This window comes from Lates calcarifer, linkage group LG9, assembly GCF_001640805.2.
Source record: "Lates calcarifer isolate ASB-BC8 linkage group LG9, TLL_Latcal_v3, whole genome shotgun sequence".
Taxonomy (NCBI): Eukaryota; Metazoa; Chordata; class Actinopteri; family Centropomidae; genus Lates; species Lates calcarifer.
The window spans coordinates 16120709-16143973 of record NC_066841.1 but is presented as its reverse complement, the minus strand read 5'-3'; the positions used below and the strand labels follow the sequence as shown (position 1 = coordinate 16143973).

Genomic DNA, 23265 nt, shown 5'->3' with positions numbered 1-23265 from the left:
ATCACTATTTGAGACCCTTGATTTTTTTCTCCATTTTTTCTTTTGCCATTGTGTCTACACTTAGACTATATAATGTACTAAAATACATGTACATTTTCATGTATATCTCAGTCTTCACAACTGTTACAAACTGTAAGAACAGATAATGCTTTCAACGTCTTTTTTGTGTTATATTGTGCCTCAGTAACCATTCTGACTTAGTGTGTGGTGTATTCTCTAGAACCTTACAATAATGCTGTGCGTCTGTCTCTCATTTGTATTTATGTTGTTTGTGTGGGTGTGTGTGCATGTGTCGCACCTGTAGGAGGCGTCCCTGCTCAGTCTGCAGTGTCTTAAGGTCTTGCCCCAGACTGCCTTGCCCCCTGCGTAGAGATTCATAGTCCATTTTCAGTTGCCCTGCATGAGCTGACAGCTTGGCCACTTCCTCAGCCAGACTGACGAGCAGAGCCCGATCCTGGCCCTTCACTGACTTCAGGTCAGAGTCGTGGTCGGTTAGCGAGTGGAGCAGTGAGGTCTGCACACCCTCAAGGCGCAAAAAGTTACTGTTATAGTCGGGACAGTTGGGGTCGATGAAGATGTTGATGCGGGAGCCATCGCCTCTCTCAACGGTGACCAGGGCATTAGCTTCATCCTGATTGGTAGAGATGTGGGGTAGGCCATCAGACATAGGTGGGGCCTGGTAGTGATTCATAAAAAGGATGGTGCCAGTTACAGTGACAGCCAGCAATACAGCAACGAACAACAGGATGGTGCAGAGCAGGTAGCTGCAGCTCATCCTCTGTAAGGAGGGAAGACAGAGGGAAAGAGGAGGAGAGGCAGGAAATATGGGAGGAAGGAAGGAAAAGGAGAAAAAGTAGATGTTAGGATCACAATTGCTAGAACATAAAAAAATACAGCATAACATCTGTGTTATTCAAAAAGAAATGACTTTCATCCATCACTGGGGATATTTTGAATGCCAGGTGCTCAGTGCTCAGTGATATAGCCATATTCCCATCTGTCAAAATGTAGTGTTGAATGATTTATGTAGCAACAGAATGTAGATTTCTTCAACTGCCAACCCTCTTGAAACTCAAAATTCTCTAAAAGTAAGGAAAAACCAGACCATTTTCATCCAAACACCCTGCATATTATTAATGCAGTGGCGGTGAGGTGGATGGAGGATGCTACCTTGAGACACGTCTGGGAAAACACACAGTCAGGGGGCACCAGTGTTCTGTTTTTCCATTTCTCAGACAGGAAGGAAAATAATTTTTTAAAAAACATGAAAAAAAAAATAGCCAGGAAGCGAAAGTAAACCAAAAGCAACTCAGACCAATAATAGGATGTAAATGAATGAACAGAGAGTAGAAGCCTCTTAGAGGAAAAAGGCAGACCTCTACCAGTAACATAGTCTCCATTAACTGGACTATAAAAGGCCTGTATGATGGCCCTTTATGATCTGGTGCCATTTTTCCACTCAGGTCAAGAGAACTAGCGATGGATAGGAGAGAGCTATATGGCCCACCTATGAATGATTAACAATGCCTAGCTCCCCCTTATCTTCCTCCAAATGAATCAGCAACTAAACTCTTTCTGATTTTTTTTTTCTACACTGGAGGATGTTCTCTAGATGAGAATGTGTGGGTGTGTGTGTGTTTGTTATCTGTTTGTATGTGGAACTGTGAGTGAGAGCAAGCTCATTAATATGTAAATTGGCTGTACAAGCACAGCGAGGCACACTAATAGACAGCTAATGGTCTGCTTTACGAGAAAGGTTTATGGTTTCTTTAATGTGAAGAAAATCAATTGTGTTGTGCAGGAAATACTCCTATCCACTGTGCTTACCCACACTCTTAAGGTAGAAAAAAAGTTCTAAGTGCCTAAGCAACTTGTCTGTGTGAGGACTGAAATGTGGACAACAAGTGCAAATAGGATACACCATGTGGAACTCACACTGGCTCCCACTTTTTAGCCCACATATTGTCGGTCTGTTGACAGAAAAAAGGCATCCTGAGATATGAAGATGATTTTTTGGATTGACATGAGACCTGACCATGGGTTTCACACATCAGCCCCACTTGTACCCTCCTGGCTTCATTCACAACCCACATGGGCAGACATATATGGGGCCTAGAGACCGAGAGCAAATTTAGCTAAGTCTGGTGAGTATCTACTGGATGCCTATCCTATTTATGTACAAAGATTTTTAAAAATCTTACCCATGATTTAAACAGCACACCAACATGGCCTTGGTGTATATATGAACTTGATAGACTACTACATTTTTTTTTTTTTTTTTTAAAGCATAAAATTTATTGGAGACTGAAAAGGAACACATTTTTTGACAAGGTGATTACTACTTTCATCACACATATTTTGTTGATGTGTTATTTTTAATTCTGAAACATAAAAGGCTGTTTGGGAAGATGTACTGAGCACACTACATTGATTAAATTCATGCATTATTGTTTTTTCTGCGACATCTAACATCACTGCGGCTGTTATTTTTCTGGACACCGCTGGCATGTATGGAAGCACTGTCACTGAAAACTGCCCCTAGCCTCTATTTGCCCAAATGGGTTGGAAACTGTGTACACGTGCGCATTCACACACACACAAACATATAAAGCACACTAAATACACTACAAGCAAGCACTCTCATGCCACTTAAATTTCCGATGCATATGCACATGCACTCTCACATCATTTCAGCATGGCCCCTTCTGCCAACTGCTTGCAACAGACAGACAAGCACATTCACATATTGCACATGAAAAAACTGGAGCAATGCTTTGTCAGAACATTCCCACTTCCCCCTGTTTTCTCACCCAAATACATCATCAGAGAAAAGAGCTCCAGGGGAGTATTGCCGCACATAACATTTTTTTTTTCGTCTCCTTGCTCTAACTCAACATGTAGACCCTGACTGCACTGTGAAATCTCTCCTTGCATGTCAAACAGTGTTTTTAGTTTGTGTTTTTTTTTTTTGTGAGTGCAGGTGCAGCTGAGTGATTGTGTGACTGGGCTTGGCGTTGTCTGTGTGTGTGTGTGTGTGTGTGTGTGCACGCGCATGGAGATGCGTGTGTGTGTGTGTGTGACAGAGTGTCTGTGCTGTACATAATGTGTATAATGGCCTCACTCTGCAGAATGGCAGCAATGTAACATTAGAACAGTCTCAGTGAGCTCTATCGCCCGCAGGCCAAGACATCAGTGGAAGCCATCATCGGCACTGCACTAAATATTCATTGCTAGCGTACTGATTGTTAACTTAACATGGAGAAGATATACGATGGCCCCCGTTGTGCTGACAGCGAGACACACACGGAGCTGACAGACATCTGCACACTCTAATATACACATAGAAGAGAAGCACATTTAAGTCATGAAGCCTTTCACATATGCACTGGAACAGGCACAAGAATACCTCTGGGATGTTTGAATCCGGGCCTTATTTTCCCATATTTTTGGGCGTAAATGACTAATAGGGACAAAAATCTTTGCAGCTGGTGCAGCACTGAACAAGAGTAAGATCCTTCTTGTTTGACCAGGAACAGCCATTTTATCCCTAGCTGAGCCTGTTGGTGCCAAATACAAGCAGCTTTAGTGGACATACTTTGAAGCAGATGAGTTGCACCATTTTATTACATTGCAGTACCTGGGTTTATCATTCTTAATAGTGGGCCGATACTAATAATCATTTACACCCAAAAACTAAATCAGCCAGAAATGAAGATAACTAAAGTCAATTAAGGTACCATATTGACTGTAGCACCTAGCTGTTATTTGTGGATTCTTTTTGTCACTTGGGTTACAAAATTATACTTGTGATGGTACAAATGGTAGGAGTCCAAAAATTGACTTGCAAGAAAAGATCCCATACTGTACTGACCCAGTGACAATCTTTTGTGCTCCAAAAGCTAAAATTCGACTCTTCTCGTTTTTCCTCAGGTCAGACTGACATAAAGTCTGAGAGAAGGAACTGAAGGAAGAAAAAGTCAGCGTGACGATGAAGAGTGGAGTTCTTCCTGCTGACTTATTTGTTTTTTCCATTGGTCAGTGAAAAATAAAGATGCAAAAGCAACCTGCTTCATATCCCAGTGGTACACACAATCTCTCAACTCAACTCAAGAGTTGTAGTCAGGTAATGACACTGAGAACAGGATGCACACAGCCTCTTAACACAGGTTTTTGGTTTTTTGGTTTTTTTATAAATGAGTCTCTCAATCTCACAGCAGGAGCACACTCTGTAATTAGTGGCTGACTTTCAGATCCTCTCCTGTCTCTACTCATGCCACACTGCGGGAATTGAGGGGATGACAGGGGAATTCTGACAAAGAGACAGAAAAGGAGAGGCAGAGAATGAGAGAGAATTCCTCTCTATGGAAATGATGTTGTCCTCCCACGCAAGAGCATTGGCAGACAGTTCTTGGACGAAAGGCCTTGTCTGCTCATTAGATAAGGAAACCAGCAGGAGTCTTGCAAGCTGTCTCTCAATCCCTCTCTCTCTCTCTCAAACATAAATATGCACACACATATACAGACACAAGGAAGACATTCAAGTTGATGCCACCCAACTAAGGCACATGGAAGGGCAAACATCTTTGCTGAACTGGCATATATATAAAGAAGCCTGATACACAAACACACAAATTTAAAAGGCAGATTTTTTACCAATTTTCACTTCGGTTTAGTTTTCCTGGAGCTTGAATACCACTTTCACATCAGTATTCAATACATGCAGCAGCTTTTTCCAAAGTTCTGCCGCGTAATCAAGCTCTTTTCCCTGATGCAGCCACGATCACTCCACACAGTTCAAAGAATCTCCGGCGCCTAATCCCGTATAATTCTTGTGTGTTTGGGTACTTGAGCTGAGGTTGTGCCATCGCCGCTGCTCAGTGGCAAAATGTAATGTGTAATATGCAATAATCCTTCGCACTGCCATCACCAAAGCAGTGAGAAAGCGGATTGTGATGGAAATCGTCGTCATTGATACCTAATCCCCTTCCGCAGGTGAGCAAGTCACTATGCATAGTGAGCCCCTGTTTTCACTAAAAAGGAATATGTTCAAAATGTAAACCTTTATTCTTTTTTTGTTTGTTTGTTTGTTTTAACAGTATGACACATCCATTGCAATAAAGCCCCAAATGTAAATAAAAATAAAAACCCATGAAACACAAGCGCGTGTTGATATGTGCGTTCATGCATACGTGCCGGTGTGTGCATGTACGTGTTGTACGTGTTGGTGGTGACAGGTCCTTACCTTCGCCGGGGTCTCCCTGGCGGTTTCTGAGTCTGACCAGCGATGTTTGAGCTGGGAGGAGCTGGGTACACACTCACAGAATGTCTGCATGGGACAAACAGACAGGGCCACCAGTGTTGGCGTTTGTTCAAGTCACATGTGCAATCAAGCATGCAAGCACATGCGCACAAACACGCACGCATGCACAAATCCACACACACAGAGACACAGGTTTTGGATCAGTATTTAAATATCTGGAGAAAAAAAAAAGATCAAAGCACTGAGCACAGCACCTTTTCTAAGCCAAACCCTCAACTGTATAAAAAGTGTATAAAATCATTGTTAAGAGATAAATGCTGCTGGTGCTGATAAACTACAATTGCCTACACACATAACTGCACAATGACACAGACAGATCTGAACAGGCATCTGTACATCTCAAAGGTATCACTGAATTCAATAGTTTATGACAGCCTCAATGCATCTTCCCAGAGATAGCTTTGCAAATCCTCAGTACACACAGTTTTCTCTGGCTCTAAATAAAAAGAAAAGGCATGATAAAGAACATTTCAATGATTGCAAGTGGGTTCCATCATGTGTGTAGAAGGGAACATTCTCATATTAAGGCAGGTGGGTGTTTGTATGTAAAATGTGAATTATATGTGCTTCAATATACAATATGTGCCTCTTTTGTGCTTGTATGTGCTTTTGTCTGGGAGTAGTTATAGCAGCTGCAGAGATAAAAGCAGAGTAATTATGAAAGTGGGGGCTTTCTAACCGCTCCAGGAGAGCATGTCATTCCGTGACCTTAAACACCGCTGCTCCCACTGTGGAATTGCTCAATTAGCCCAGGACAATAACACCAACACAAAAGCACATACATACATATACACGCCTACTTAAGAATGGATGCTGCAAACATTAGCAATTAATGTATCATATTCGAACGTGCAGTCATAGGCCTGTGCATATGTGAATGTAGGCGACAGAGAGACCAAATATGCTCTTTGCACATATTATATGATGTGTGTTTTTTACCACTAGGGGCAGACAATAATATTAAAACAAGCTCTATGTGGCAGAGGCCAACATTGGTTTGACTAAAGTTCCATTAGAGCTGTACAGTTAGGTGATAGTTCTCTGTGATTTCAGCAGGTATGGGTGACCCCTTTCACATTTGGGTCATTTGATTTAATGTTAATATCACAAATAGTTGTCCAATGTGTCTAAATTTTCGTATAGATGTATGTGCACACACGTGCGGTTGCACAGCAGCGGTTATCTTTGTGTGCCTTTTTCTCAGTTGTCAGTGAGTGTGAATTGCTGTGCATGTGGCTCACACAGTCATTGTTATGATGGCTGACCAATGGTTCACCCCTTTGCTTTAAGCATTCATTCTCTTCCAATGTGTAAGACAGCAGGGGGGGGGCAGCAATGGAGAAAGAAAGTAAAGGGAGAGGTTGGGGGGGTGGAGCGATGGGGTGGGGGATGTTGGGAGAGGTGTGCTGAATTCTAATGAGCAGCCTTAGGGTCAGCAATAGAAATCTATGCCTGTTCTGCCTAAAACATTGCAGCTGTCTGTGCTTGCAGTACACAGAGGAGCTACAGAGCTACAATTACTATATAAATACAGACTCCACAGTGATGCGGCTAAACAAACTAACAAGTCCGCTACACAGGAAAGTAAATTGGAATGAATGTTTATGTGTTAGAAATCCACTAATAGAAATGGGTGCTAGCATTTTAGTTCACAGGTGTGCATGTGCACCAATACAGATACAGAGCCAAAGGTATAGTATGCCTGCTTAGTGACAGGGGGGCAAAGAGATAGAAAAAACATACACACACTCACACACACATGCACACAGAACAAAGGTTGTGTGTTGCAGCTGCAACCCACTCAGATCACTGACACACTGCCTTCCCATTACACTGAACAGCACGTATCAGAGCTTTAGTTTGTTCATCCTCCTGCCTGCTAATGCTCACATTGGGGTTCTTTGCTGCCTGTGTGCACAAAAACACGCACACATGCACTTGCAGTGACACGCCAGTATCTGTGGGGCTTCTTTTTGGCAGTTGTCCCGGTGTGGGCATGACTGCTTGGCAGTGTTTGTCTAGTCCTAATCTGACTCCACAAGCTCCACCAGCGGAGAGGATTTACACTTAATAGAATATTTGGGCTTTTTATTGGTTGGACCTTACACGCAGAATCCTATCTGATGAGGCACGTCTTAGAAGACAGGAAAGGCTCAGACTTATCCTGGGTGTGACTGAATGTCTACGTGCGCTCTTTTTGAATGAGCGTACCGATGAGTTTGCATGCGCAGTGTGTGTGGACATGAATCTGCAGGGCAGGAATCCCAGCACTACCTAAGAATATTTGGATTGTTTGAATGTGTTGTTCTTTGAATATATCGGCTCACTTTGCTCAATACCTTTGCGTGTGTGTGTGTGTGTGACAGGGACTTTAGCAAGGTGTGTTTAAGCCTGCTGCTCACTAAGCCGATGGAGTGGAAGAGGCTTTGCACATATTCACTTGTGGGCTTACTAATCATTTAACGGAACTTGCAGACTGCTAAATGAAGGGACTGAGACTGACAGCATGATGAAAAAGGGGAGTAAAAATTGGGAAACAGGAAGCTGAATAAAAAGCACAAGGACATCCTGTCATAAGCATGAAGGCCCTTACACACCTCCATCAGTATTTAATACAGAAGATTATCGTCTGTGTATCATCTGTAGACTTCAAAAAGATTATAGGAAACAGGGGTTAACAGTGAATAAATCAATAAATGGATGAATCAGTGGAGCTGTTATATCCCCCTAGAATAAATGCTGAGGACTTTCAGCCTATCTACATCACCTAACTTCCTCCTTTGCTTCAGCCATAATTACTACAGCCGCTAGAGTTGATGTAACAATAAAATGTAACTATGAGTCATAATAAACTGCTTGTATGTGAGTAACAATGCCCTGCTTGTACAGTATCAGCATATTTGCCATTTGCCAAGTATGTAAAGAAACGTTTCCTGATTACGTTAAGAGAAAACATAATCCTGTCACAGTTATGTCTCCTACAGTTCATATTTGTGGTTGCAGTTTAGTTGTATATAAATGTAATTTCTGGGAGACAGAGTTGGTTTTTGGGGTTACTAACATTTGTATGCCTACATTCAGAAATGAATTCAGAAATTCTGTTCACTGTTGCAGGGCGTGTAAACTTCACAGTGAGCTTCGCTATGAGGATGGAACTTCTGGAGTGCTGTGTGCAGTCACTGGTGCCAACATTAAGCTTGCTGCTGATGGTCAGTAATTACCTCTGAAATGCATTTTCCAAGTAACTTGCCCATTGGTTTTTGGTTATGTGTTATTCAGCAGACCATCTACATTTAATTGGGAAGAATTCAAGGAAATGGTCAATATGTAGATTCACACTCATCTATAAACTAGATTTAGAAATTCATTAGATGCTGGTTCATTAACATTGAATGCTGTTCTCATGTTACTTGTCATTGTTTTTAGTATATAGTCTATGATTCAGATTTATTAAAGAGCTATCTAGTTTCTCTTAATTAGCTCTTTATGTGTTTCTTATATGATAATCAAGCTTTTTTGTTACTTTATTGTTAAAAGTTTTCTTTCTTCATTCAGAGAAGATTTGGTATAATAAGCTAAGAGCAAGTGACAGTATAGTTAGGTCACCATTACCATTTCTGTCATTTATATATGATCACAATATTTCCCCAACCAAAAAGAGCTAAAAACTATGTAGAAATTTAATTTGCAGTAGATATGGTTTGACAAATTACTGCATTAAACTGATGAAATAGACCACAGCAGGACCACAGAGTTTCAACAAAAATAATATTATAACCTTCACCACATCCTTCATAAAACAAAATGGAATTCAAACAGAAAATTGTTGCATGGACTGTTGAATGAGAGATGTTTACTTTGCCAGCATCTATATTCTGTTCTTCAGACCACAGAGGTTTGGGTTTGGATATTTTAGAGGAAACTGTCATTGCCGGTGGGATGGGCGGCATAGCAGCTTTTCCTGACTTCAAAGGGACTGTACCCCATGCAGCTGATGGCTGATGACAGTGCTGGACACTTTTTTGGACTACTTGGCCACTTGCACACAAATGATGCCAATACAGTGTAGAAGGAGGGACACTGCTGTGTTTTGGTAACAATACTAAGCTAATGGGGATAATATGAGACATCCAATAAAGGCAGATCCATCGCTGGTCTATTTTTCATGCCTACTGTCCATATTATATTTATACCGACTTTTCATTTGCCTTTCGGCTAAACAGAGCGAATAACTAGGGAATAGCTGTCCGTGACGGTTTTTATGAGGCTGTTTTTTTTTTTTCAATTTCTACATCCAGAGGATTTCTTCTCCTCTACTGATTGGCTGCTTATGCTCAGAGATTAGCAATTTCAGAGGTGTAAACAAAATATCTTTCAGCACACCTTATTGAGGCTGCCCTCTGGCCAAAAGAAAACAAACACATCTAAACATACCACAGTTAGAACAGGCAGCGAGTTAAGAGCCCTAAATCTGAGAGAAATGCATGAAGTGACTTGGTACTTGTTAAACTAAAGAGTGCTGCTGTCTTGAATACAGGATTTTAGATTTACGTTTAAACAATTTAAAGAGGAAACGGAACTACAGGAGGAGCTGTATTCATATTATGTCCTTAGCTCCACTGGCCAAAACAGACCAAGGAAAAACCTCAAAGACTGTGTTTCCTCACTTTATTTAGCAGATCAATATGTGATCTGTCTGAATGTCTTCTCTGTGTAGATGTGTCCTCGAGTAAGCACACTTCATAAACTGTGTAAATTCACAATGAACTGCATCAGCTAAAATGTGCGCATGCAAACAGTGAGAGAAATGCTCCTCACCTTCAAAATAAGACAGCATGCAGAGAGAGAGAGGGGAGGGATGAGAGGCCTGCGGGGGACCAGGGAGATGAGTTCAATCCTAAGAGACAAATCACCCGCTCTACCCTCCACTGCTTGTCCTTGGAGCTCACACAGGCAATCGGCCACACACAGGGAGTGAGTCTGTCACCCACTGTCCCTGAGACGCACGCATGCACTGGAATGCAAAAACACATCACCGCAGACGCTATTATAAAGCACACAATCACTGTGAGGTCAGAATGGCTGCTTTGTGAGCGTGAAGTGAGACGGCAAGATTGAAAGAGGACTTTCAATTTCATATGAGTGTTATGGCTTATAGTGTTAGCTCTCTTCTCTCAGGACTCGGATGATTTTGTGTGTGTTTCTTGCTTATGCTTCCTTATCTAATAATGTTAATTTATTAAATCCTAAATATGACAGGCTTCCAAACATGCAGATATTTAAGAAGCTCAACCACCCTTCGTTCTACATATCTCCACTAATTACTACAACTTTATTTTCATTTTCTTTAATTGCCCTTTCCCCAGGTCCCAGTCCTGCTACTCCCAACCATCTAAGGACAAAGGATCTCTATTTAAATTTTTTGTCCTGAGGATTTTTATCCATATTTTTTTATTCCTCTCATCTTCTTGTGGAGTTTTTTTTCGCTTGCCTTCTTATAAAGCCTTGGCTAAATCAGGAACTGTTGCTGCTGTGGGCCCATTGAGACATTGAATGTGATATTGGGCTATACAAATAAACTTGACTTGTCTTGACTTGAAATTAAACTTTCATGTGCAAGACGCAGGCCAAGTAAGGATCATTTGAGTACAACTGCATAAAATGCCAAAAACAACGAACTCAGGCACATCAGCACACACACATACAGTACACATCCAGCCAGGATGTATTCTAATGGGGGCTTACAAATGCAAAAGCAGCACTTCTGTGACAGTAAAAACATTCTTATTGCACTGTGAGGGTCCTCAAGAACAGAGTGGCCACCTCGTTGAAGCAGCTTAAACACACACTAACAGAGATATCTTTGGTAAAGGAACACAGTCATTCTTACATGAAATGGCAAGGAGGTAATTATGATGCTTTTCGCGTTACCTTTGTCAGGAATAATCAGAATGATTCTCATCAAGAATGCCTCACATCTTAACTCCGCAGGCTTACATTTCCTTCCACATCCTTTGCAGTCCCCACTTCAATTTCTCTTTTTGAAACTGCAGGCCACTTACAGTCCTGATTGCAGAAAGCACAGTGAAGTGCACCAGCACAATCATGCAAGATCCATACAAACCTAGACACACAAACACATGCACACACCTTTGTGCACCACACACACACACACACACACACACAGACACGCCATTAAAAGACAAGATGGATCTCCGCCCTACAGCCTTGCTATTTTAACAGCAGTGTGATAAGAAGGCAGACACTTCCTCTAACTGGCAGAAATGAAGAGCTGCCTCTCCTTAATGTATACATTTGCATACATCGCCATGTAGAAACTACATATACAGGGACTCATAAATAATACATGCATGTTATGGATACTAGTGTCTACACTTCATGGTACAGCTATCTTGCAAAATGACTTATGGCTGTGGTTTCAGTTGCCTATCATGGCGGCCTTCTGTGTGTATGCCAAGTGTGCATCTCTATCTGTATGTTTCTTTGTGTCCATCTATCTCTTTGTGCATGTCTATGTCTGTGACTGAATGCAGTGGATACCCTACATCTTGACAGTTTGACCTTGGAAAAGAGATCAGATTTGGAGGCTGACAGTGCGAGACAAATGTGGTCTTTGCTCCTTTACTCACACTGTTAGTGGATATGTGCGCGTACGTAGGGGTGTGAGTTTGAATGTGTGCTCAGTACTTCATTTATGTGGACAAACTGCCTGTGTGTGTGTGTGTGTGTGTGTGTGTGTGTGCACGTGTGTGGCACTGTGTGACCAAGGGATATGTTTGGTTGAATGCTATCGGGTGGTAAGTGCTGCATGTTCATTCTCTCCCTGCGGGGAGGTCGTGCTGTAGTGGATATTAGTCCTCTAAGGTCATGGGTTTCTGTGTAAACTCAACTTTCCTATCAGAGACTTAAGTTGAGCTATCACAAACAAACCAACAAAACAGTTCCCTTAGCCTATCAAGTGCAGTATCTCACCTCTTTGCACTTTTTCTGTCTGCTCCGTCCTTAAAAGCGACTGTGACAGGTTTGTTTCTGGCTGGAGTCTAGTTAGCAGTTACAAAGGTACCCAGCATGCCAGCAGTGTAGTGCTACTGCTGTAGTGGCACTACTCGTAAATACAAAAGCAATTTTCTCAAAAGGGCCTTCAGTATAATGGAAGCATTCTAAATTTCTGTGCAAAATAACCCTTCCTAAGTGATGGTCAATGAGCACAGTGCATATTGTAAAAAGGGGATACATGCACATCACGAAGGGGCCTCTTGTTGCAGAGTGTGGGGGTTTGATCACTGCTTTTTCAAGAGACCGAATCAGCAACAGGGAAATGTTTATGAAATTGTGTAACTTGTTGAGAATGAGTGTCAGTCTCAGTATGTGTATGAGTAGATATTTGGAAATGATGGAATGATAGGCCAGATAATAGCTTTACATAGTGAAGTCTTGACCAAGCAAACAAATAAAAATAAAGTAAAATAAAAAATAAAAAAAAGAAACAGGGCATCATGCACAAGACACTGGAACCACCACTGTAATAAATAAGTAAACGAAAGACAAGCATCTACGCACAGATTTCCATTTCATGAGGAAAGTAATGGAAAGCCACTTTAGTGGAAACTATTAATGTCAAAAAGAGTGTGAAATGAAGTACCAGGCAGATACACATACTAGATGCATGTTTGATGTAGAGTGTATTTTACAGCTTTTCTTTTCTTTTCTTTTCTTTTTTTTCTTTTTTCTTTTCTTTTCACAAAATGTGTTAATAACCCTGGCCTTCATATTTGACAAAACTCATCTAAGCTTTTCAAAAACTACATAAAGGCACATCCAATTAATGTACCTGCCAAATTTGGAGTCATCCTGACCTGTGGATCCTGACCTCAGGTTCCCCCCTTTTTCAGAAACTCATTGTAACTTTAATGAGTAAAAAATGTTTCACATACATGCAAGCTTCATATTTCCTCTCTGTCAGTTAATGCTGCATTTTAATCTAATGAGTAACATTATACAGAAATTATGCAGCAAGTTAATATTTAATATACCAAAAATTCTTAAATGTAAAATGACTGGAGGAGTTATTGTAGCACCTTTTTAAAAGTTGTTCCATTAACAGTTGCTGAAGGCAGAGTTAACGCAAATTATAACCTAGCATAAAGTGCCAGATTGTCCAAATACAAAAAGAACCATGACAAGGTTTAGCTGTTGCGATACAAGAGAAGTGGAGAGGAGAGAGATGTAAAATGGAGGTAGACTTTATTCTGAAAAGCTAAGATCTAAAGTCAACAGTCTGAATCCTTGGGATTCAGGCACTGGGAAATATGAGAGCAGAAGCAGTGTCTTGCTCTCTGGCTGTTTGTAAAAGAAACTGCCTCTAGTGTCATTTTTTTTTCTTCCATGAATGAAGTAAGGCAATGTCAAAAAATATATAATCCAAATGAATACTCTGAAGAAGGCAAGGACTGAATCGAAGAAGAGTTACTGCATAAATAGACCAGTTGAGTGTGGTTAGTTGGTGCTAAACATTAGTCACACTCTGGAAGTGACATATAAGCAATTCACTTTACTTACTCAAACTCAGTTCACGTCTGACAGGTTTTTCATATTAACACAATTAACACAATGTGTAAGTCCAAGAGTAGAAATATGAATTCATTCTTCATTTTTTCAGCATCAATAACAGATTCAAGATGGTAACAGATCCGATTTGTGTGGATTCATAGAGTTGAGTAAGTGGGAAATCAGTGTGCTATCAAACTTTTAAGAGCACAAAACTGCATTAGTTTCATTTGGACTAATTAATCAACACATTTCCCCCAAAACACATGCAAATCCTTGAAGTCTACCAAATTCTACATTTGCCATAAAGCCACTATAAGTGATAATGACATCTTTATATGGTAGGGCCCATTCCGGATATGTGGAAACTTTAAAACGAAAGACACACAAGCACTTAATTAATGCAGTCCTCTGCTGACAACTCCTCTGGAGTTATGCGATTAAACCACTTCATTAGTGTCTAGAGAGACAACAGACAAGAGATGAGAAAGGCAAAGCTTGGGGAGAGAGGAATGGGGAGACAGAAAAAGAGTAAAAGCCTGCTTTGTTAGTGCTCAAAAGAGACACTTTCAAGGCAGTAATTATGATGCAGAAAGAATGTAATTATTTTTCCAGAATGCCAGAGGGCTCAGTGTGTCTCCTAATAGTGATGGGTGACAATCTAATAGACCACAGATATAAGTGCATGGGGCTTAATTGGTGTTTAAACTTAAGTGGCTTGTCTGAGCACATCCAGGCTCTTCCCTGAACGTGTCGGAAGTGCCTACACCCTGTGATCCTGCCTGGCAGGATGTGACAAACTTGATCAGAGAAAAGCAGGGTCACTGTGCATTTCACACAATCTGACAGCTTGCAGTAATATGCCAGAGGTATCAGGAGTGTTTTAAAAACTGCTTAAGCCACTGTCACGTTTCACACTTCCCCAGGGGGTCCTCAAACTGTTTCATGCCAAATCCACAATTAGATGGGAGAGACTTGATCTGAATAAAGATTGCTATGGGTGACTTGAGGATGTTTTGTTGCAGGCTGCTCCATGTGCCTACACTGTGAAAATTAATAAAAAGTAAGAAGCTCAAGAAACAAGAATCACAGCAGTTTCACTTGATGTTACTCGCATGAATAACTTTTCTAGATTAATTAACTGTGATTTTGAAGGTTGACATTGCCATTTCTGCTTTACAGGACAGTAAACAGAGTAGAGGGGTATCTCACTCCAAATGACTTTTCTCACATGAGCCTCAGTGACAGAATAAATGATCCACTATAATGGATAAACCACTTTGCACCTTGTTGCTGCTTTTCCCAGGGTACTAGTGTGAACACAGCTTTATGGGAAATGAAGCATTCTTTGTATAACTCCGGCGGGAGAACTGCAGTGATGAGTTAAAACGTCTGGACTCACTAATGGAGGGTTTGGTCGTGAGAGCAAACCACAAAAGTTTTTCTTTTTTTTTTTTTCTCCCCGAGCCTCTGTCAGCTCACATTTGCGCACTCTGCTCACACAGTCATTTCCTTTCCTCGCTACTCAGCCAAAAAAAAAAAGTCGATTCAAGAAGCTTAGTATTCTGATTGAAATCATAAATCCATTTCATTCATTTCCAGATTTTCATTTTGTAAGATCTATTATTGAAAAAAGGGCTGTTGAAAGCTCAGTATGCACAGCATGCGGAGACATTTAGAGTAAGCCACTGCGACGAAGTGATGTAGCTGGTAGCATCAGACCTCTAAGAATATCTCTGCTAGGAAGCAAAGAGTGAAGGTTGTGTGACTGTGGCTTATGTGATGGAAGTGATAAGCAGGCTGAACTTTACTCTAATAAGCAGTGTGTGTGTGTGTGTGTGTGTGTGTGTGTGTGGTGGTGGGGTGGTTACGTTCGCCACCGCCCCAATACTCTGATCAGCATTTGACCCATGACCCAGCTCACAGCCAACCTCTAATTGTGACAAGGCACATATGGCAGATAATTATTCTGAATAATCTGTTGCCATGGCAATGGCTGACCCTGATGGCCATTGATGCACCCTCCTCGTGTCCAACTCTGTGGTTAGAGGCAGTTTCGCCTCTTTGCCCTCTTAAAGTGCTGGGGATTAGAGATGTACATTATCACTTTAATCTCCTCTTTAACCCCTTCAATCAGCCTGCCAGCCCCCGCAGCGAGTGGGCCTCAGCCACTCTACAAAGCTGCATATGGCCACTGAGCAGACGTATGTTTTCCCGCTTATGTATTTTATGAAGGCCTAATATAAAAATAAGATTTCATTCTCTCCGAAGTGCTGTGCTATCTCAGTAATCCACTTCAATCCTCATCTCCGGCAGCCCCCTTTGGTGTCTCTAAGTGTATGTTCATGATATAAGTACACCAAGCTACTATTGAGCTTTTACTTACTTCCAACATTCATCTTTTCCAAAACAGATAAACAAGCCTTTCACTCTTGAGATGTATAAAAAAGGAAACAAAATTTACTGGTGAGGCATCCCAGATTCCAGATACCCCCCCCCCCCCCAAGCTGTGTGAGCATGAAATATGAAATTGCTCTGAATCATAATTGAGTGGCAACGGCAAGATAATTTGTTTTGAGTTTTTTAAAAAAGTGTTGAGAGTGACAGTAACAACAGTCAAAAAGCCATTACAAAATGCATTAGGTACAAATTACCACTTTAATATGGTAATAATTTTGTTTAGAAAACAGTTTGTTTTTTTTTAAAGATGCCTGGTTTTAACAGTGATACTCATGAATCAGGCACATTCGAAAAATGCCAAGAGTTGAGTCAAGTCAAAGTTTTAAGTAGATTATGACACGGGTGACTCACACATTTTATAAAGCAGCAGATGTGTCAATATACTGTACAAGATGGGAAAGTCAAATTCCAAAAATACCATATTGCAGTTGTCTATAAGTTTGCCAGGTTAGTTTTAAAAAAGGCATCAGGTGGGGAAACTAAGCCACCACCATCTCTGCGACCCCTGACCAGCCTCCGCTACAGGCTGACAGCAGCTGTCATGCCCTACATACTGGAAAACCGCAGCACACAGCAAACACATCACAGCCTTCTAAAGTATAAAATACATTATCATCATTTTCTCTGCCTGGCTGGCTGGTGACAGACAGTGAGTTGACCCCGAGGTGAACATCAGCCTATCAAAAACAAATATCAACAGGCCGAGATCCCTCCTCTTTGCTCGCTCCTCCCCTGTCTCACCCCTTCATCCCAAACCTGTCACCATCCCCTCATTCTTCTCTCCTTCCATCTACTCCCCTTGACCACCCTGGCCCACAGTGCTAAAGAGTTTCTCTCTTCATCTTCAACACATTTGCAATAAATCAATGTGAGCTGAGGGGCAGTAGAAATACTGTGAGTCTGATTGATTTCTTATGTTAGCACATTATAGAAGCCTGTGAGGAGCCTGCCAGATTCCATTCCCCAAAGTGAGAAAGGCTGGGAGAGAGAGAGAGCATAAGTTTAATGTGCCGGGAGGATTAAAGAAAGACACTGTATGAGCCAAAACAAGCTAAAGAACAGTTTGTCAGTGATTATGTGACAATTATTGTTCCCGTCTCATCACAAATTCAATCTGATTAAAAAAAGACAACCCCAGATTTATGTTTTACTTTTCTCTACATGTTTCTATAAGCCCTACTTCTCTTCAAAAGCTCCAGGACTTTGGACTTGTTTTTTTTTTTTTTTTTCAAATAAGTTCTCTCACACTCTCTGTAGTCCATCCCCATCTCTAGCAAACTTCATCCATTAGTCATTGCATCTGTAAGGAAGATTTGAATAAAGGTGACAGACAAATGGCTGAGGCACTGTGCAGTGCTGACAGACTCTATAAGGGCTTTTACAATACCAGACTATCTTAGACTGGAAGTACAAGTTCCCAATTATCTGACAACTTAGCCAGAACATGAGTTACAATGCAAAGTAAAGGTGAAAGAGAGGTATCATCTTCCACAAGATTTTACATCATATCTGACCAAAAACATTCCAAAAGCACAGGACAGACGATAGATAATGACTCTGGATATAAAAGCATGAATTAATACTAGCAATAAATGGGAATTCCCTCTGGCATGATGTGCTATGATTTATTAATCTTCCCATGATTGAGGTTAAACTGTATTTATGATTACACCCATAAATTGTAACACCAGGATTATCACTACTGCTACTGTCAACCTTTACTTCACCTGTGTGAAACCAGACTGGATAACATCAAACTGGGAGCTGGTAATTCTGTCCATCATCCTCCAGACCTGCTTATAATGGCCATGTACTTAATTCTGTATGCTTATTTACACTCATATATTCATAATCCACCTCCAACACCTCATTTCATAAAGCTTTTATAGTTTTATATATAGCTAGTTTGAAAAGCAAGAATTCATGGAGATAGTATACCTCTAGACTGCTCCAAATCTAATCTGATACATCGAACTAGTTTGTGCAAAACAAATGTGTATCAGTGAATTGTAAATCCTGGAACTAGACAGACTGTACCTCAGTTTTGTAAAATGATAGAGACACTACACTTGACCTTCTTGCTTCTCCTTTCAACATCATATAATACTGCCACGTCAGCTTGAAAAACTCAAAAGCTGGACAGAATGTTTGGGATTGAAATATTTACAAAAGAAAGCAAAAAGCCTCAAAGTCACCATGTCCTCAATTATTGGCCAATTTTCCCAAAGGTCATTGAGATTTGAGCCTCTGTAATTTGTAATTTATTGTGACGCAATGTACAGATCCAATTACAGCACGAATGACTGAACACAGCAGTGTTTGGGTGATATGCCGGCCAAGTCACTGGATAAAACAACAGGACACCTGAAAATCACACACTGCAGAAGAACAACAAAGGCCAAACTTTAACATTCAAGGCCTGACAACTATTCACACTGTTTGCTGTATAGATATGGTATTAGAATGAGTATTATTGTCAGTGTGTCTACAACATGCATCAAGTTCGAGCTAAGTCAGACAAAATGTCAGTAAGGAAAACTGTGCTGGGATTCCACTAGAAAAAAACTGTTGGCATTCTAGCACACTTAACTCAGTCAGTGAATACTGTAAACGTCATACCCACAAAATATTAGCATTAGCATTGGCATGGTACACACTATTAGGACGATTAGAGAAAAGTACTTCATAATAGATTCATTTAGCCTTACAGATGTAAAATACTGTTGCCAGTACATTTTCTTCCATTTACATCCTCCTCCAATACTTTTGCACAGTTGACATTTTCAACAATCTCTCCTACCCTTTAAACGTGTATGTTTTTCTGTGGTTGCTTTTTCTCCAACGTACTGCATTAACTGAAGAGTATGTGCTGGTGCATGTGTGTCTGGTTTTATGTGTCTGCTTGCACAGAAGTGTCTGTATGCGCGACTGTTTGTTTCTCTGAGGAATATGTCCTGTTCTCCGAGCTGCCAAGTTCCACAACATCAGCAGAAACTACTGGTCCGCAGTACTCTACATTTCCATATCCAATCTCATTCAGACTTAGGTATTGCCGAGAGGTGCAGAATTTCACCAGAGGAAAACGAGACAAACCAAATATAGTAAATATGAGCTGGTCCGCTGCTGCAGCCATAGCAGGGGCTCACGTGCTGCAATGAATTGAGATGGAAGTTAAAACGTGCGGAAGACATAATGTTTTCTTTTTCTGCTAATGAAAAACTTCCAACAGTTTCGATAAGTTGTCTTTTTTTTTTAATGGGTCGAGAACAATAAAATGTTTTTTTTCCAGAAAATATAATAGATTCCCGCTATGTGAGCTAGGAAGGGATTTTTTTCAACATCAATCCCTCTCCTTCATTTTTTGATTGATTTAACATTTGAATCATTTAAAGGGAGGGTTTTGGAATAACAACAAGCCATGGGAGTGAGCCCTACAATTCCTCATTTATTCAAATGTGCCACTTTCCCCCAGCACATCTGAATAATGGCACGCAGTCTGCCAGATTGAATTTTTGATGATGAATAAATAATGGATGTTGGTGGATAACTCTGTTAATATATTAGCCATGAGTTTGTCATAACTGTTTAATAGGGTAGCAATAAATACATCTCTGCATCTCTTTGTGCCTCCCTCTCTGTCTTGTTTTGAGTATTCTTCATGCATCATTTCATTTATTTGTCTCTCTCCTGAAACTATTCTCCCTCCTGATGCTTTTCTCCTATCAGTCACCTATCCTCTTTCATGGAGTTTTTCTCTCATTCTGCTGATGACAAAAAATTCTATTTCTGTTCCAGCTATATTTAAAATTGAGAGAATTGTTATAAGCAGAGTACCTGTCCCCGAGCCTAAAAATATATTTGTGAAAATGACCCAGTCGTTGAGTTTTTTCTGACACATTTCACTGAATGTGGGATCGGGTAACGAGGAAATCATTCAGTTTTTGCATCCAATTTACAGATCCAGAATACTTCTTAATAGGGACGCAAGGATTCCTCAGCCTTCCGTCCTTCTAGTCAATTAATGTTGCTATTAACCTTGAGACGCCTGATGCTGCCTAGCCCATAATGATGCTATAATGTTTCCTCTGTTAGCTTAAGCAAGTCATTAGCAGGTAAATATATGAAGCCAGTTTTCAGCTGAAATGAAGCAATTTGGGTCAGAGGAGAACCAATAACGTGATTTTGGAGACGCTACCAAGTATGAGAGAGTTCAAGAGCAGCCCAGCTCAATCACAGACTCTTTAACACCTAGATAAAAAGGTCCTCTGTATGCCAGCAGTGGAGCAGATGCCACACACTGGCATCACTATTTTAACAGTCAGCTGTTGCTGGCTGTAAGGCATTCTCAGCACTCCAGCAGTTTTCAGTTTGATCGTTTTAACTGCTTTATGTTGAGTTAAAACTGCGTCCTCCTCCCTTCTCCTCTCTCTGTGTCCTGCAATATTTTTCTGCTCCAGATCCAGCAGCCAAAGAGATTGATTGCTTGATTAAACTTCCCCATTTATCATAAATTATTCACTGGATTTTCAGGGTCTAATTAATTCCCTTATTATTTACTGTTCAGTCTGCATTCTTAGTCAGATACGTAACCCATCACAAAAGAGAGCCACACTTGTGTGTGTGTGTGTGTGTGTGTGTATATACGTGATTTCATTGCGCATGCATGAGTGTCTGTGAGCGTTGATTAATGATGAGACCAGGGAACAACAACAAAAAAAAAACTATTATGTTGTGGAGTATGTTCCTTTAAAAGCAGGGCCCCCTAATCTCACATCTCTGTTTGATCAAGACTCCAGCGTCCCATGAACGGAGCTCTTTAACTCTTAGATTGAAGTCGCCAGGAGGAAATTGGACACTTCTCAGTGGAGATATGGAGATAGTGCCCAATCAGTCAGTGGAATGGGTCTGGCTAGTTGTCCATCAAGATGACTGAACTCCATAACACATGTCTCTCTCATCCCTCACTCCCTCACTCCACTGCTCTGCCTCATTTCCACCCTGCTCCTTCCCCTAGCACACCTGCACACCTCTCATCTTCCTCTCACAGGTGATTTCCAATGCATTTTTAATGATGATTTAGCAGGGAAGTGAATGATAAATTGAAGGACTGCTGATATTACAGTCTTCCAGAATAAAATAGTGATGGGGAATATAAACATTTATCTTTCCTCTTTTCCTGAGCATATATGGCACACATACACACACAAACTATGCACGAGGGGCTAAATCCTGCAGATGGAAATCTAATGCCTTAGCTTACCCAGTCTCCCTCTCTCCCCTCACTCCCTCTCACACTTTTAGCGCTTCTACTGTGAAACCCTGCCCATCAGGTCAGCTTGCTGACACATCTGTCAATACATGCTCTGGGAGGTAGAATATAACCTTGCCCTGCGGTGCCTTGCTAATGTTCCCTACACAGCTTTACTTTCTTTGCATCCATTCAAAGACGCAGAGGGAAACCAACTGTGTGACCATTTACATCATGTTTGCCCACACACATACGTGGACATGAAAGCACATGTGTGCATTCATACTGTACATTCTCACACACAAAGGCGCGCCAAATCTAAAGCACGTGTCACACACAAAATCAACACAATTACCAAGAATCACGAATCAATTAGTTACAATTACTTTCTATTGCAGCTGTTGTTTTGGATGCGAGTGAGCCCTTGGTGATGCTTTGGGGCTTCCGTGATGAGGCTTGTAACTGATCCAAGAGTCGACTGTGGAAAAAGACTGCCTTTTTTTTTTTTGCCTTTTTACTCCAACAGCAATGTGTGGTATATCTGATAATAGTCCTTTGTTGATGGTATGTGGGATTTTGAGCAGCTGAAGTATATCTGCGTCATGTTGCAAAGGTACATGTGCCCCCAGCTAGCCTGCTGTCTGCTCACCACTGATCTGGGACCTACTGTGATTCATACTTCCCAGCCCCCCTGTGCCCTTTTTTTTCTACTCTACTCTAGGTTACTCTTTTGTTTCCCTACTCTGGCTCTTATTTTTACTTTTTCCACATTTTTTTGCGATTCCCAATTTCATTCTTGCTCCTGTCCTTTCTTGCCTCTGCCTTTTTTTTCTCTCAAGGCCTCCTAGCCACCTTGCAGCACCAGAAATCTGATATTGAAATATCCTGTCCCTTCGTTGCAGCAAGAGATATAGAATGGGAGAAAATGAGAAAAAGACATGGAAGAGAGTGAGGGTCGGATAACAAAAGCCAGATAGAGGATGAGCAAGGCCAAAAGCACATGAGACAGCTGCCGTCATTTATAACCTTCAGACTAGTAGAGCCTCAGCTTCACCAGGCTACTGTACATGTGCGTTAAACAAAATGGCTGTGGCAGGAAACCTAAACAAAATAACATGCTGCTCCATTAAGGCACTAAATCACTTTCTATGTAAAAGCACTCTTCACTTACGTAACGACTTGACAGTAATGGCTCGTTACCGCTCTGATCCACCAACACACACACTCCTCTCACACATTCATACCTTCATTCTAACAATAGGCCTACACTTCTGTGAACCACTTAGGTTTTGATCCCACAATTCAACAATACGAAAGCGATGGGTTTCAACTAGACAGAGCTTATATAGTATATAGATGTGTCCAAAGCTAAAAAGATGATATCGATAAGAAGGAGAGGCGATTTCAAAAGCATCTGTGTATGAGATGAACATCCCCACTGAAGATGAAAAACACAGTGAAGCATTAAGGCTTTGAAATTCATTATAGTGCATGCCAATATAAAGGCGGTGTTGTTATGAAGAGCAGCAAGTGAAATCAATGACACTGAGGGATTGTTTTTTCTTGATAAACTGAATAACTCTCCCTCTGCTCCCACCCCCATACTCTTGTTTAAAAGGAACACAGGATCAGTAGAAACACATGATCACACAAGGCATGCACAGACCCA

General features: G+C 41.0%; 1 protein-coding gene across 1 annotated transcript in view; it reads right to left on the bottom strand.

Moving 5' to 3' along the window:
* fibcd1b (fibrinogen C domain containing 1b) overlaps positions 1-23265 on the bottom strand; it is a 94154-nt gene that overhangs the window by 64654 nt on the left and 6235 nt on the right. The window contains 2 exon segments of the mRNA XM_018662529.2: positions 299-778; positions 5243-5326. Of these exon segments, the coding sequence (XP_018518045.1) occupies positions 299-778; positions 5243-5326 (564 nt within the window).